Consider the following 14,477-nt stretch of genomic DNA (forward strand, 5'->3'; position numbering starts at 1 on the left):
GTAAGCAGGAACCCAGATCTTACAGGTTCCTCTCTGGTAAGTGGAAGAATGATTTTTTTTTCCCTCTGCTACTTGTAGTTCTTCAGGAAATCAAGAAAACAGCGGTCAAGACTGTGTTATTCTTCTCTTTGACGTAATAAAGTCAGCTGTTAGATATGAGAAAATCATTTCAGAAGCCTGGATTAAGGTGAGTGAGATCTTTAAACATTGAGGAAGAAATGGGTGGCAATCAGTGACAGATGTGTAAGTAAAGATAGTTGAAATAAAAGTCTTAAAAGTCAGTCAAGTAGAAATAATAGATGATGGTTGCCAGATGGGCAGATTGGTTCTCAGATAAGAGAACAGAGCATGCTGAATAAGGCGAAAGGTGTTCTTATGTGTTGTAATATTTTTGTAACCCTTGTTTTCACAGGCAATTGAAAACACCACCTCAGTGTCGGAACACAAGGTAATGTTCATGTACTATGAATTTTAAGTATTGCAGATGTAAAATTAGTGATATTTGCTGGCTTTCCTTCCTGCTGTTTTCTCTGGCTCCTTCCAGTCATCCCTTCTGTGACTTTCGTAGCTGCTCTAATAAACATTAGCTGCCTGAGGAAGATGGTCTGAAGGGGTGACTTGCCAGATGGTCTTTATTCTGGCAGTAAAATGAAATAAAATATCCATAAGGGGAAATAGTAACATTCCAAACAGGCATAGTGAGTTGCAGTCAAAGAAGCTGAGTCCCCCTCCCATGAGGAGGTGAGGACTAGAGTCACCTGGGTCATGAGTTAGGTATTCAGGCCCCTCTGTCTGTCTGATTGCCCTTCCTCCCACCACATGGAATTGTCAAGATAGTGGCATTTCATGTTTCACTTTCCTTTACCTGACAGAACTGAATCAAATAGTCTATCTACTCTCAGGGCAGTGGTACTGAATCTGTCTTAAATCTGGAGATACTTTCTTCAGTCAAGAAGACAGATGATTGAATTTCTTGTGTACTGATTGGTTCCCTTTAAGGATTTTCTTTAGTTGGAATCTCTTGTTTTGTAGAGTTTTGTTAGTTGGATTTTCCAGTTGTTGGATGACTATTTTAAAAGCTGCTGTGATACTGAATAAAACAATGAAAAACTCAATAATTTTTTGTGGTTGCCAGGTTGTGGGTGGGTAGGGAATCAAAATATCCAAGACAACGGTTTTATTATTGCATAACCCTTGACCTCCTGCATAGCTGTTTTTACACATTTCTGATCATTGTATAAATATAATTTTGTATTCTGGATTTTTTTTCTCTTCACATTGTGTCATAAACATTTTGCACGCTTCTGCATTGTATTTATTGTCTTTTTTTTTTTTTCGGCCGTGCCACGCCACGTGCAGGATCTTCCCCAACCAGGGATTGAACCCATGCCCCCGGATTGGGAGCATGGAGTCTTATTAACCACTGGACCGCGAGGGCAGTCCTTTTATTGTCATTTTTAATAACTGTATTCTGTTCTGCTATAATCTGTCACGATTTTGGTGTCTGAGTTGGGCCTTCAGTGAAAGGATGTCTCAAGTAATTTATTGTTTTTGCTTTTATTAATTAGAACATCTAACATTTATTAAAATATCTTTTCTCATTAATTGAGATATTGACATTTTATATTAGTTTCAGGTGTACAATGTAATGATCTGTTACTTGTATATATTGCAAAATGATCACCACAATAAGTCGTTAATGTCCATCACCATACATAGCTACCGTTATTTTTTTACTTGTGATGAGAACTTTTAAGGTCTACTCTCTTAGTAACTTTCAAATGTGCAATACAGTATTATTAACTATATTCACCATGCTGTACATTACACCCCCATGACTTATTTATTTTATAACTGAAATTTGTACCTTTTGGCCCCCTTTACCAACTCCCTACCAACTCCCTACCCCTACCTCTGGCAACCACCAATCTGTTCTCTGTATTTGTGAGTTCATTTTTGTTTGTTTTATTTTTTAGATTCCACATATAATTGAAATCATACACTATTTGTCTTTCTCTGTCTGACTTATTTCACTTAGCATAATGCCTTCAGGGTTCATCCATGTTGTTGCCAATAGCAAGATTCGTTCTTTTTTATGGTTGAATAATCTAGAGAGAGTGTGTGTGTTTATATCACATTTTCTTTATCCATTCCATCAGTGGACACTTGGGTTGTTTCCATGTCTTGGCTATTGTAAATAATGCTCTAATGAACATGGGGTGCAGATATCTTTGTGAATTAGTGTTTTTTGTTTTCTTCAGATACGTAGCCAGAAGTGGAATTGCTGGATCTATAGTAATTCTATTTTTATTTTTTTGAGGAACCACCATACCGTTTTCCATAGTGGTTGCATCAACTTACATTTCCACCAACAGTGCACAAGGGTTCCCTCTTCTCTACATCCTTGCCAACATATGTTATTTTTTGTCCTTTTGATGATAGCCGTCCTGACGGGTGCGAAGTGGTATCTCATTGTGGTTTTGATTTGTTTCCCTGATGATTAGTGATGTTGAACATCATTACGTGGAGGTTGGCTATCTGTATGTCTTCTTTGGAAAAATTTCTATTCAGATTCCCTGTCCATCTTTTAATTGGATTGTTTGTTTTTTTGCTTTTGAGTTGTGTGAGTTCCAAGTAATTTGTGTTTTTCTGTTTTGTCCTGCTTGACTTTTTAACTTCTCTGTCTCTCTCTCTCTCTCTTTTTTTAAAAATATTTTTCTGTTACTTGGCAGCTGTAACTCTTTATTTATTTATTTGGCTACGTCAGGTCTTAGTTGCGGCATGCAGCATCTTTTGTTGTGTCGTGAGGTCTTCCCTCTAGTTTTGGCACACAGGCTCAGCAGCTGCAGCCCTTGGGCTCTCTAGTTGTGGTGTGCAGGCTTAGTAGTTGTGGCGCATGGGCTCTAGAGCGCATTGGGCTCAGTACTTGGCAGCACGCGGGCTTAGTTGCCCTGTGGCATGTGGGATCTTAGTTCCCTGACCACAGATCGAACCTGCATCCCCTGCATTGGACGGCAGATTCTTAACCACTGGACCACCAGGGAAGTCCCTCTTTTTTTTTTTTTAAACATAGGTAATACAAGCTAATTGGGGAGAAAAAAAACCCACAAGTAATCTAAATATGTGTAAAATAAAGTTTACCTCCACTCTCTGTGCCACTCTTCATGGATAATCATTCTTCCAGATTTTTTCCTATTCATATACAAGTTGTATGTGTGTGCAAGTGCAGTCACACTCACTCTTATACATATTTGTACTTGTATATTGTTTTTACAAAAATAGAATTACTATGATTATTGCAGGTTGCTTTCTTTTGCTTCACAATATGTTGTGAATGTCTTTGTCAAAAAATATAGCCTATCTCATTTTTTTAAATATTTTTTAATTTTTTAATTAAAAAAAATATTTTTTTGGGGCGCACCACACGGCATGTGAGATCTGTTTCCTTACCCGCACCCCCTGTATTGGAAGCGTGGAATCTTAACCGCTGGACCACCAGGGAAGTCTCCAGCCTATCTCTCTCTCTCTCTCTTTTTTTAATAAATAATTAAATAAGTAAATGTATTTAATTGTTGATTCTTGCCTGCAATGGGTCTTTGTTGTGGTGCGTGGGCTTCTCATTGCGGTGGCTTCTCCTGTTGCGGAGCAAAGGTTCTAGGTGCGCGGGCTTCAGTAGTTGTGGTGCACGGGCTTAGTTGCTCTGCAGCATGTGGGATCTTCCCAGACCAGGGCTCAAACCCGTGTCCCCTGCATTGGCAGGCTGATTCTTAACCACTGTGCCACCAGGGAAGTCCCCTATCTCATTTTTTTTTTTTTTTTTTTTAAAGAAATTCACGTTCTTTTATTTATTTATTTATGACTATGTTGAGTCTTCGTTTCTGTGTGAGGGCTTTCTCTAGTTGCGGCAAGTGGGGACCACTCTTCATCGCGGTGCGCGGGCCTCTCACCGTCGCGGCCTCTCTTGTTGCGGAGCACAGGCTCCAGACACGCAGGCTCAGTAATTGTGGCTCACGGGCCCAGTTGCTCCATGGCATGTGGGATCTTCCCAGACCAGGGCTCGAACCCGTGTCCCCTGCATTGGCAGGCAGATTCTCAACCACTGCGCCACCAGGGAAGCCCCCCTATCTCATTTTTAATGGCCATATAATGTGCTGAAAATGACCATCATAATTTATATAACCTTTTTCATTTTGACAGACATTTACAGACTTTACAACTTTTCACAAAGTAATTTTCCTAATAATAATGAAAATTTATACTGAAGTTGGCAAGAGACTTAATCTTTTTTTCCATAATAAATGTGAAGCTATTCAAAGTTATTTCTGTAATAATACTACTTTTGCTTGTATTCCAATATTTTTTTAAAAGGTACCAGTGGTTAATAGTTGTGGCACTTTATTTCTCTAAAAAATATTTCTGGGTTTTATGAAAACATAGGTGCTCCCATGAGAGGATGTTGAGCAAATGAGAATTCTTTGTTTTAAATGGGAAAAAGTTGAGAGCTGCTGTTTTGTTGTAGTAAATGTACTGATTTATTAAACTGTTTTCGTGTTGTTGCATATTTATTGACAGCAGATTCTTGACCTGGCAATGCTCTTCATCATCTATAGCACCAACACTCAGACAAAGAAGTACATTGAGAGGGTGCTAAGAAATAAGATTCGATCAGGCTGCTTTGAAGAACAGCTGCTACAGAGTACATTCTATGTTCATTACGTGGTAAGTGTCAGAGAATCAGGCAACATTAGTCTTAAAATTTTAGAGAGGTCGTTTTAACCTTTCCTACTCAGTATGGGAATCATGACACTACCAGCTTTGCTGGGTGTAGATGTTTGGCAGGGAGCTCAGTATATTTCAAAACATAGTAGGATTATTACTTACCTTGATTGAGACATTATGATGTTAATCAAATCAAACTAAGATCGGTTTTCATGTTTTTAGCAAAAAAGTCACAAGATTGGTTTATGTTGAACTTACTAGACTCAACCCCAAATTCTTTTTTTATAGGAAATATTGCAATTCAGGTCTTCTAATGACATACTTATATAGCTTTATTTTTAACCCAGAATAGAAAACTTTTACAGCTCCCTTATAAAATGTCATCTTATTAGTTTCAGCCCATTGTTCAAGCCCATTGAGACTTTTGAATCTTAATTTTATGTTAATCATTTTAATTGTCTAGCTCTCTATGATCTGCAACTTTGATAAACTTGCCTTCTGTATCCTGTTTTAAGTAGTTTCTAAAAACTCCTGAGTATAACAGGATCAAAGGAATGGTAATAGAGACATAATTTTGTATCTATTGAACCATCACTATTTAGCCATTCAACACTATGACCCTGAGATGATCATTCCTGTTGAAATATAAAGCATTTGATTTGGAATTTTATAATCTAGGAATGGTGTTTTCCAGGTGAATATTCAGGATATTAATAGTGTATATACCTTCTTAGAAAACTGGGTGAACCAGAGGTTTAGGACCTGACTTAGGAACTAATGAGAATATGTAGTTGCGTCTTAAGACTTTATATTTATGGGCTTCCCTGGTGGCACAGTGGTTAAGGATCCGCTTGCCAATGCAGGGGACACGGGTTCGAGCCCTGGTCCGGGAAGATCCCACATGCCACAGAGCAACTAAGCCCGTGCGCCGCAACTACGGAGCCTGTGCTCTAGAACCAGCAAGCCACAGCTACTGAAGCCCTCACGCCTAGAGCCCGAGCTCCACAACAAGAGAAGCCACCACAATGAGAAGCCTGCGCACCGCAACAAAGAGTAGCATCCACTCGCTGCAACTAGAGAAAGCCTGTGCGCAGGAACAAAGACCCAGTGCAGCCATAAATACGTACATACATACATACATACATAAATAGACTTTATATTTAGGAATGGATTTAAAGTTTGTATTATTTTATCTTACAGTTCTTTGCTTATTTCTGCTATGATACATGTTTTGGGCTATAATTTTGCGTAGGCCAGAAACCATATATAATTTTTTATTGCATTTTCCTCAGTAAAGCATTATACCAATTTCAGTGCTTAATTTAAGATTTTTTTTTAAATTGTGATGATATCAGTAAAGAAACTGGACTTAATAACTGATTATTTATTCTGGTTCCATTAATGTCCACCTACTACCTTCTTGGTAGGACATGATCAGTTCTCCTCTTGATGTTCTTTAAAAGAAATCAGTTTAATTAGCATTGAACCTTATAGACTGATTTCAAATCATAACCAAGGCAGAGGAGACCTGCTATATCCCCAGGGAGGCAGTATGATTAAGTGAGGAAATTGGGATTTAGAAAATCTGGATTCTAGTTCCAAACTGGGCAGATAGGAACAGATTACCAGCTATTAGGCTTGTGGTTTAACTTCCTTGAGCTTACAGGTCAATTCTTATCCGTATGTTGAATCTCACTGATCCTGAGAGAAACTCAGAATGGTGAAGGATTATTCTGAGTAAAACAAAGATTAAGGTTCCTTAAGTTAAAATGAGAACTGGGGAGAACTCTGACATCTTAAAAGAGTTAGCAATAGCAACTCTAGATGCTATAACTAAGTTTCTCCCACAGCTTCATTTCTCTCTACTCTTCCCTCCTCAAGGTTCTTAAGGATATTTGTCCATCCGTTTTGTCACTGGCGCAGAGTTTGTTGCACTCCCTAGACCAGAGCATAATTTTGTTTGGCAGTCTCATATACAAATATGCATTTATCTTTTTTGACACTTACTGCCAGCAGGTATGTTGAAATGTTTATTTTGGGAAGGAGGGAACAAGGAAAAGGAAAGAAATGCAATTCCAGGTGACTTGCATGTGATCTGATGTTTTTATTTCTTCTTGTTTGGAAGGCATTGAAGGAGAAAGAACTCTGAACTGGGAGTTGGGAAAACTTAGTTCTAGTCCTAGTCTCAAAATGAAGAGATTGGACTTGAGGATCTAACTCTGTGTTTTGAGCTTTAAAATTCTCTGAGTCTAAAATAAGGTCCAGCTCCAGTCTGCTTCAAACAAACATTGGCTTAAAGGGCTGGGGTTATCGTGCAATTTTCACAGTACAGTAATGGCAGTTTTAAACTTAGCTCTAAATAATCAACTGCCAGTTGATCCTGGAGTTGTTCTCTAGAAAAAAGTGTGGTGGAAAAGAAATGAAGGAGAAATGCCTGAGGGCCTAACCCTATTCCCATGAACACGAGACACCAAATTTAGTAGCACATATCCAGTCAGGGAGGGCTGTACTTATGGAAAGTGATTACGAAAACAAAGAACAAAGTGTCTTATTTTGTATTGTTTATATATGCTATACCTTTATTAACAACATTAAAGCACATTTGAATGGAACTTTTAAAAATGAAGACAAAATTTTTAAAATTTAAAACAGAGCTATAGACTCAGCTGGCATGAGATAGCTGCTGCACTTGAGAAAACCATGTGACTCAGTGTGGAGCAGCAGTATAAAGGAAAGGGAGAATGACATCTAAAACTTTTGGGGGGAACCATCTTAATGTCTTACAGACAACATCATGACCCATGTTTACTTGAAACGTACAAGTCTAACTTGTAAAAAAAACTTTTAGCTCCTTGAGTGCCACCTTTTCAGTAAATTTCAATAGATTAAGTACAACCACAACTTAATGGGTAATATTTAACCCATATGAGAAAAAGAAAAAGACTACGCCAGGGAGCAAAATCAGGAGGGTTTAGACAGTGCTCACTGGTAAATTATGGGAAATAAATGAAGACTGGATGGTAGTGTTGTTAGAGTGACATAATCCTAAACCTCCTGAATCTAACGTTAATGAAAACTAGTTAATAGAATTAGACAATGGGATTGGGTGGGTTGGGATTTTAACCAAGTTGAGATTGGAATGGCCTCTGGCATGAACCTCTTTTAGATGACCATACCAATCGCTTCTCGGCCTTTTGGCTAAGATCAAGTGTAGATGACCATACCATATTTTAGCTTCACACTGTCCTGTTGACTCTTCTCTGTATAGGAAGTGATTGGTGCCCTAGTGACCCATATCTGCAGTGGGAACGAAGCTGAAGTTGATACTGCATTGGATGTCCTCCTAGAGTTGGTACTTCTAAACCCATCTGCTATGAGGCTGAATGCTGTCTTTGTGAAGGTATCTAGTCCTACCATTGACGTACTGAATCATTTTTCTTTCTTGCATATATTTGAGAGGTACCTGATACCTGTTAGTTAACAGCAATTTATTTTGTACTCTAGATATTGAGCACTATAATTGGTAGAAGCAGGTGATATGGAGGTGAGGGTGATGGGGCAAATAATAGAAAAAATAGCTCATCTATCTATGTATTAATTCATTCAGTGAATACTTGTTTTTACCTAACTGTGTGCCAGGCTCTATTCTGGGTGCTGTGGATATAAAAGTTAGTCTTTGCCTTTGATGATAGAAAGTAAGACACATAAGTAAGTCACTGTAAATACGTGATGAATTCTCTAATAACGTGCTGTAGATACACCAGAGCAGGAATAATTAACTGGGGAAGTCTTCAAAGAAGAGATAACATTGGAGTGATTCTTGAAGGATAGAGATTTGACAAGAAAAAGTAAGGGAAGTACATCTAGGCAGAGAACAGTTTGAACAGAAGCAAATTGGCACCACCCACGTCCATGGTGTGCCTGAGGGATGACAGGTAGATTAGCATGGTTGGCGGATAGGATAAGGTGAGCGGTGGTGGGAGGTGAGGACATAGGACAGGGCCAGATTATGAAGGATCTTAAATACTATGCTAAAGAGTTGCAACTTTATTTTATGGACAAGAGGGAGCTTGTTACAGGTTTGTTTGTTTGTTTTTTCCAATTCATTTATTTATTTATTTTTAGTGCGTTGGGTCTTCGTTGCTGCACGCAGGCTTTTTCTACTCTTCATTGCTGTGTGTGGGCTTCTCATTGTGGTGGCTTCTCTTGTTGCGGAACACGGGCTCTAGGTGTGCGGGCTTCAGTAGTTGTGTGGCTCGTGGGCTCTAGAGCGCAGGCTCAGTAGTTGTGGCACACGGGCTTAGTTGCTCTGTGGCATGTGGGATCTTTCCCGACCAGGGATCGAACCCGTGTCCCCTGCATTGGCAGACGAATTCTTAACCACTGCCCCACCAGGGAAGTCCCTTGTTACAGGTTTTTAATGAGAGTTTGACATAATCAAGTCTGGGCTTTGAAAGATAACTATGTAGGCCCTGTTATCCCCATTTTACAGATGAGAAAACTGAGGCTTTGCCCAAGGTCAAAAAGTAAGTAGCTCCCCTGTGACTCTTTCCATATCTGTAGAGGATGAATAAGTAATTCATGGGGTAGAAGCTGAGAAATAAGGTCAGAGACATAACTTTTGGCAGAATATTGTTTTCACTAAGAAAAAGGGAAGTGTGGAGAAAAAGAATAGGGGGAACTAGGAGGAGGTATGTTAGCATGGCTAAGCAGAACATCAACCCTTTGGGCTCTGAGCATAGTTTTAGAGAACTGGAGCTTTTGTTTAACAGATGCCTGGCTATCTGTGTGTGCCTCTTATGAGGATTTTAATTTTTTTATTTAAAGTAAAAAAATGTTACCTGCTAATCTCATCATTGGCATTTTTTTTCTCCCAGGGCATTCTAGACTATCTGGATAATATGTCACCCCAGCAAATACGAAAACTCTTCTATATTCTCAGCACACTGGCATTTAGCAAACAGCATGAAGCCAGCAGTCACATCCAGGTAAGAGGCAGTGTGTTGAGAAAGAATCTTTTAAACCTCTTCAACTGAAATTTGCTGAACAAAATTACTGCAGCCGGTGTAGTGGTAGAAATAGAGTACATAGCTGTAGTCCTAGCATTTGTTTATTTTCTTACTACAAACATCAGGTGTCTACTGTGTGCCAAGCACTGAGATGATAGGTATATATTAGACCTTCTGCCCTCAAGGAACTTAGTCCGTTAGGGTGAAAATGAGTCTGTAATCAGCTAATTATGAAACGGAGTAAGAAAAGCCACTCAGGTACTGTACTGAGTGCCACGGGGACACAGGGAATTCCCTTGTTCCCTAAGGAACATCTCCATCTAATGTGAACTCCATCTGGGCCTGCTCTCATTTGTGGGCATCATTCACTGAAAAAGCCAGGCAAAGGAACTAAAGATTAGGTTGGAATCATAACTCATAGCTCTTTTGTGTCTTTAGTGCCACCTTGTGGCAGTAATCCATACTGGCCTGTGACTTTGAACAACCAGCACTTTTTTTTTTTAACTAAAATTAATTGGCTGGGTAATATACACGCATGGTACAAAATTCAAAAGGTATAGAAAGGTAGTGAAAGATGTCTCCTCCCTCTCAGTCCTCTAGGCATCTGGTTCTCTAAAGGCAATCGCTGTTATTAGCTTATGGCTTTCTGAGATGTTCTGAGAATTAACAAATTTGTATTTACTTGTATACCTATATTTCACACCTTACCCTCTTGTTCTGTGTCTTGCTTGTTTCATTTAGCAGTATAGTTTGACGATTTCTTCATGGCAGTAATAATAGAGCTACATCATTATTTTATTTTATTTTAATTAATTTATTTATTTATGGCTGCGTTGGGTCTTCATTGCTGCATGCAGGCTTTCTCTAGTTGTGGCAAGCGGGGGCTACTCTTAGTTGCAGTGCGCAGGCTTCTCAGGGCAGTGGCATCTCTTGTTGTGGAGCACGGGCTCTAGGCGCACGGCTTCTGTAGTTGTGGCACATGGACTCAGTAGTTGTGGCGCACGGGCTTAGTTGCTCCACGGCATGTGGGATCTTCCTGGACCAGGGCTCAAACCCGTGTCCCCTGCCTTGGCAGGTGGATTCTTAACCACTGTGCCACCAGGGAAGCCCTATTTTATTTTTTAATTGTGGTAAAATATACGTAAGATAAATTTTACTATTTGAACCAATTTTAAGTGTACAACTCAGTGGCATTAAGTACATTGACAGTGTTGGGCAACCACCACCACTATCCATCTCCAGAACTTTTTTATCATCCCGAACAGAAACTCTGTCCCCATTAAGCAATAACTCCCCATTTCCCTTTCTCTACACCCTGGTAACCTCTAACATACTTCTATGAATTTGCATCGTCTAGGTACTGCATTTAAATAGAGTCGTACAATATTTATCCTTTTGTGTCTGGCTTATTTCACTTAGCATAATGTGTTCACGGTTCCTCCATGTTGTAGGATATCTCAGGACTTTATTCCTTTTTATGGCTGTTAGTGTTCCATTGTATGTATAGACTGCAATTAGTTCATCCATTCACCCATTGATGGATATTGGCTTTTTTCCATCTTTTGGCTATTTTGAATAATGCTGCTATGGACATTGATGTACAGGTATCTCTTTGAGTCCATGTTTTCACTTCTCTTGGGTATATACCTAGGAGTGGAATTTCTGAGTTATGTGATGATTCTGTGTTTAACATTTTGAGGAACCACCAAACTGTTTTCCACAGTGGGTGCACCATTTTACTTTCCCATGAACAGTAGAGGGTTCCAATTTTTCCACATCCTCACCAACACTTATTTTCTATTTTTTATGTTTAACTATCCTACCATTTGAAAAGTGGTATCTCATTGTGGTTTTGATTTCCATTTCCCAGATGACTAATGATGTTGAACATCTTGTTGTGTGCTTATTGGTCCTTGTATATCTTCTTTGGAAAAAGTCTATTCAAGTCCTTTGCTCACTTTTTAAATGGATTATTTTTTGTTGTTGTTGACGTGTAAGAGTTCTTTATATACTCTGGATATTAATCCCTTATCAGATATATGATTTGCAAATTTTTTCCTCCCGTTCTGTGGATTGTCTTTTAGTCTTGATAGTGTTCTTTGTTGTAGTTTTGGTGAAGTCCAACTAATCTATTTTTTTTCTTTTGTTACTGGTGCTTTTGGTGTCATACTTTAAAAAAATTGCCGAATTTGAAGTCATGAAAAATCTCCCCTATGATTTCTTCTCAGAGTTTTAGTTTTAGCTCTTAAATTTAAATCATTGATTCACTTTGAGTTAATTTTTAAATATGGTGTAAGGTAAGGGTTCAACTTCATTTTTTTTAAACAAACCAGTTTTTATTTTATTTATTTATTTATTTATTTATTTTGGTTGTGCCGGGTCTTAGTTGCGGCACACGGGATCCTCGTCGCGGCATGCTGGATCCTTAGTTGTGGCATGTGGACTTCTTAGTTGCAGCATGAGGACTTTTCAGTTGCAGCATGAGGACTCTTAGTTTCAGCATACGAACTCCTAGTTGCGGCATGCATGCGGGATCCAGTTCCCTGACCAGTGATTGAACCTGGGCCCCCTGCATTGGAAACGCAGAGTCGTACCCACCGGACCACCAGGGAAGTCCCTCAACTTCATTTTTGTGTGTGTGGGTATCCAGTTTTTTCTAGTACCTTTTTTTGAAAAGGCTCTTTTTCCATTGAGTGGTCTGGGCACCTTTGTGGACAATCAATTGACCATATGTGTGAGGGTTTATTTCTAGGATCTATTCTATCTGTGGGTCTAAATGTGTGTCCTTATGCCGTTAGCACACTCTTTTGATTACTGTAACTTTGTAGTACTTTTGAAATTGGGAAGTGTGAGCCCTCCAAATTTGTTCTTTTTCAACATTGTTTTGTTTTTTGTTTTTTGTTTTTTAAAGATTTATTGATTGATTGATTGATTGATTGCTATGTTGGGTCTTTGTTTCTGTGCTAGGGCTTTCTCTAGTTGCGGCAAGCGGGGGCCACTCTTCATCGCGGTGCACGGGCCTCTCACTGTCATGGCCTCTCTTGTTGCGGAGCACAGGCTCCAGACGCGCAGGCTCAGTAGTTGTGGCTCATGGGCCTAGTTGCTCCGCGGCATGTGGGAATCTTCCCAGACCAGGGCTCGAACCCGTGTCCCCTGCATTAGCAGGCAGATTCTCAACCACTGCGCCACCAGGGAAGCCCTTGTTTTTTTTTTTTTAAATTTATTTTTTTAATTTATTTTTGGGCTGTGTTGGGTCTTCGTTGCTGCGTGTGAGCTTTCTCTAGTTGCAGCGAGCGGGGGCTACTCTTTTTTGCAGTGTGCGGGCTTCTCATTGCGGTGGCTTCTCTTACTGTGGCTCTAGGTGTGTGGGCTTCAGTAGTTGTGGCTTGCAGGCTCCAAAGCGCAGGCTCAGTAGTTGTGGCGCATGGGCTTAGTTGCTCCATGGCATGTGGGATCTTCCCGGACCAGGGATCAAACCCATGTCCCCTGCATTGGCAGGTGGATTCTTAACTACTGCGCCACCAGGGAAGTCCCTCGCGATAGTTTTGGCTATTTGGGGTCCCTTGAAATTCCATATGAATTTTAGTATGGGTTTTTCTGTTTCTGTAAAAAATGCTGTTGTTATTTTAATAAGGATTACATTGAATGAGCATATTATCATCTTAACAATGTTCAGTCTTCCAGTCCATGAACATGGGATACCTTTCCATTTATTTAGGTCTTCTTTAATTTCTTTCAGCAATGTTACGCAGCTTTTAATGTATAAGTCTTTTGCCTCCTTGGTTAAATTTATTCCTAAGTACTTTTTTCTGTTTGATTACTTCTGCCTGATCAGCCAACAACATTATGATAATTCACATTATCTATATCAAGCAACGGTATCAATAATAGCTGTTATTATTGAATGTCTACCATATGTTAGGCCCTGTTCTTGGAATTTTTTGTAATTTGTCTCTGATCCTTGAAAAACCTTCCCCATTTTATAGATGAAAAAAATTGAGACTCAGAAAGATGAAATGACTCACCAAAGACCACACAGTTAGTAAATGACAGAACCCTTGCTATTCTAGGTTTTTTGGCTCTAATACTTGTAGGCTCTTTTGCTGTACCATTCCAACATCTTCATCTTTATCATTGTTTCCTTGTAGGATGACATGCACCTGGTGATACGAAAACAGCTCTCTAGCACCATGTTCAAGTACAAGCTCATTGGTATTATTGGTGCTGTCACTATGGCTGGCATCATAGCGGCAGACAGGTATGCATGGAAATTCTGATTTCTGTGGCTCATGGTCAGTTAATCAAGTTGCTGTCTTACAAAATAAATTGTTACATCGTGTAGACATCATTGTAACAGAAGACATTAAAACCATAATAAGAGAAGTGAGCAAATGTTTGTTGCCACTCTTCCGTGTTGCAGCATGTGGGGTCTTTCGTTGCAGTGTGTGGGATCTTTCATTGCGGTGCGTGAACTCTTCGTTGCAGTGCGTGGGCCTCTCTCTAGTTGTGGTGCACGGGCTCCAGAGCGTGCGTGCTCAGTAGTTGCAGCATGTGGGCTCTCTGGTTGTGGCACATGGGCTCTAGAGCTCACAGGCTTAGTTGCCCTGCGGCATTTGGGATCCTAGTTCTCCAACCAGGAATCGAACCCCGTCCCCTGCATTGGAAGGCGGATTCTTAATCACTGGACCACCAGGGACGTCCCCCATGTTCCTTCTAATCTTGACTGTATATACTACATATAATTTTTAC

At 39.7% G+C, this 14,477-nt stretch overlaps 1 protein-coding gene across 11 annotated transcripts in view; it reads left to right on the top strand.

Moving 5' to 3' along the window:
* The window catches only part of FANCD2 (FA complementation group D2), an 89,716-nt gene that overhangs the window by 48,387 nt on the left and 26,852 nt on the right, over window positions 1-14,477 (top strand). For 8 of the 11 annotated variants that reach the window (XM_059940301.1, XM_059940302.1, XM_059940300.1 and 5 more), the window contains 7 exons: window positions 79-187; window positions 413-448; window positions 4,573-4,719; window positions 6,601-6,735; window positions 7,988-8,119; window positions 9,597-9,707; window positions 13,877-13,986. In XM_059940301.1, coding sequence (XP_059796284.1) covers window positions 79-187; window positions 413-448; window positions 4,573-4,719; window positions 6,601-6,735; window positions 7,988-8,119; window positions 9,597-9,707; window positions 13,877-13,986 — 780 coding nt within the window. Of the gene's footprint in view, window positions 1-78; window positions 188-412; window positions 449-4,572; window positions 4,720-5,582; window positions 5,840-6,600; window positions 6,736-7,987; window positions 8,120-9,596; window positions 9,708-13,876; window positions 13,987-14,477 lie in introns of those variants that run through there. The other 3 variants (XM_059940308.1, XM_059940309.1, XM_059940311.1) reach the window with 3 other exon arrangements.

The sequence above is a fragment of the Balaenoptera ricei genome, chromosome 11, assembly GCF_028023285.1.
Source record: "Balaenoptera ricei isolate mBalRic1 chromosome 11, mBalRic1.hap2, whole genome shotgun sequence".
NCBI classification, from domain to species: Eukaryota; Metazoa; Chordata; class Mammalia; order Artiodactyla; family Balaenopteridae; genus Balaenoptera; species Balaenoptera ricei.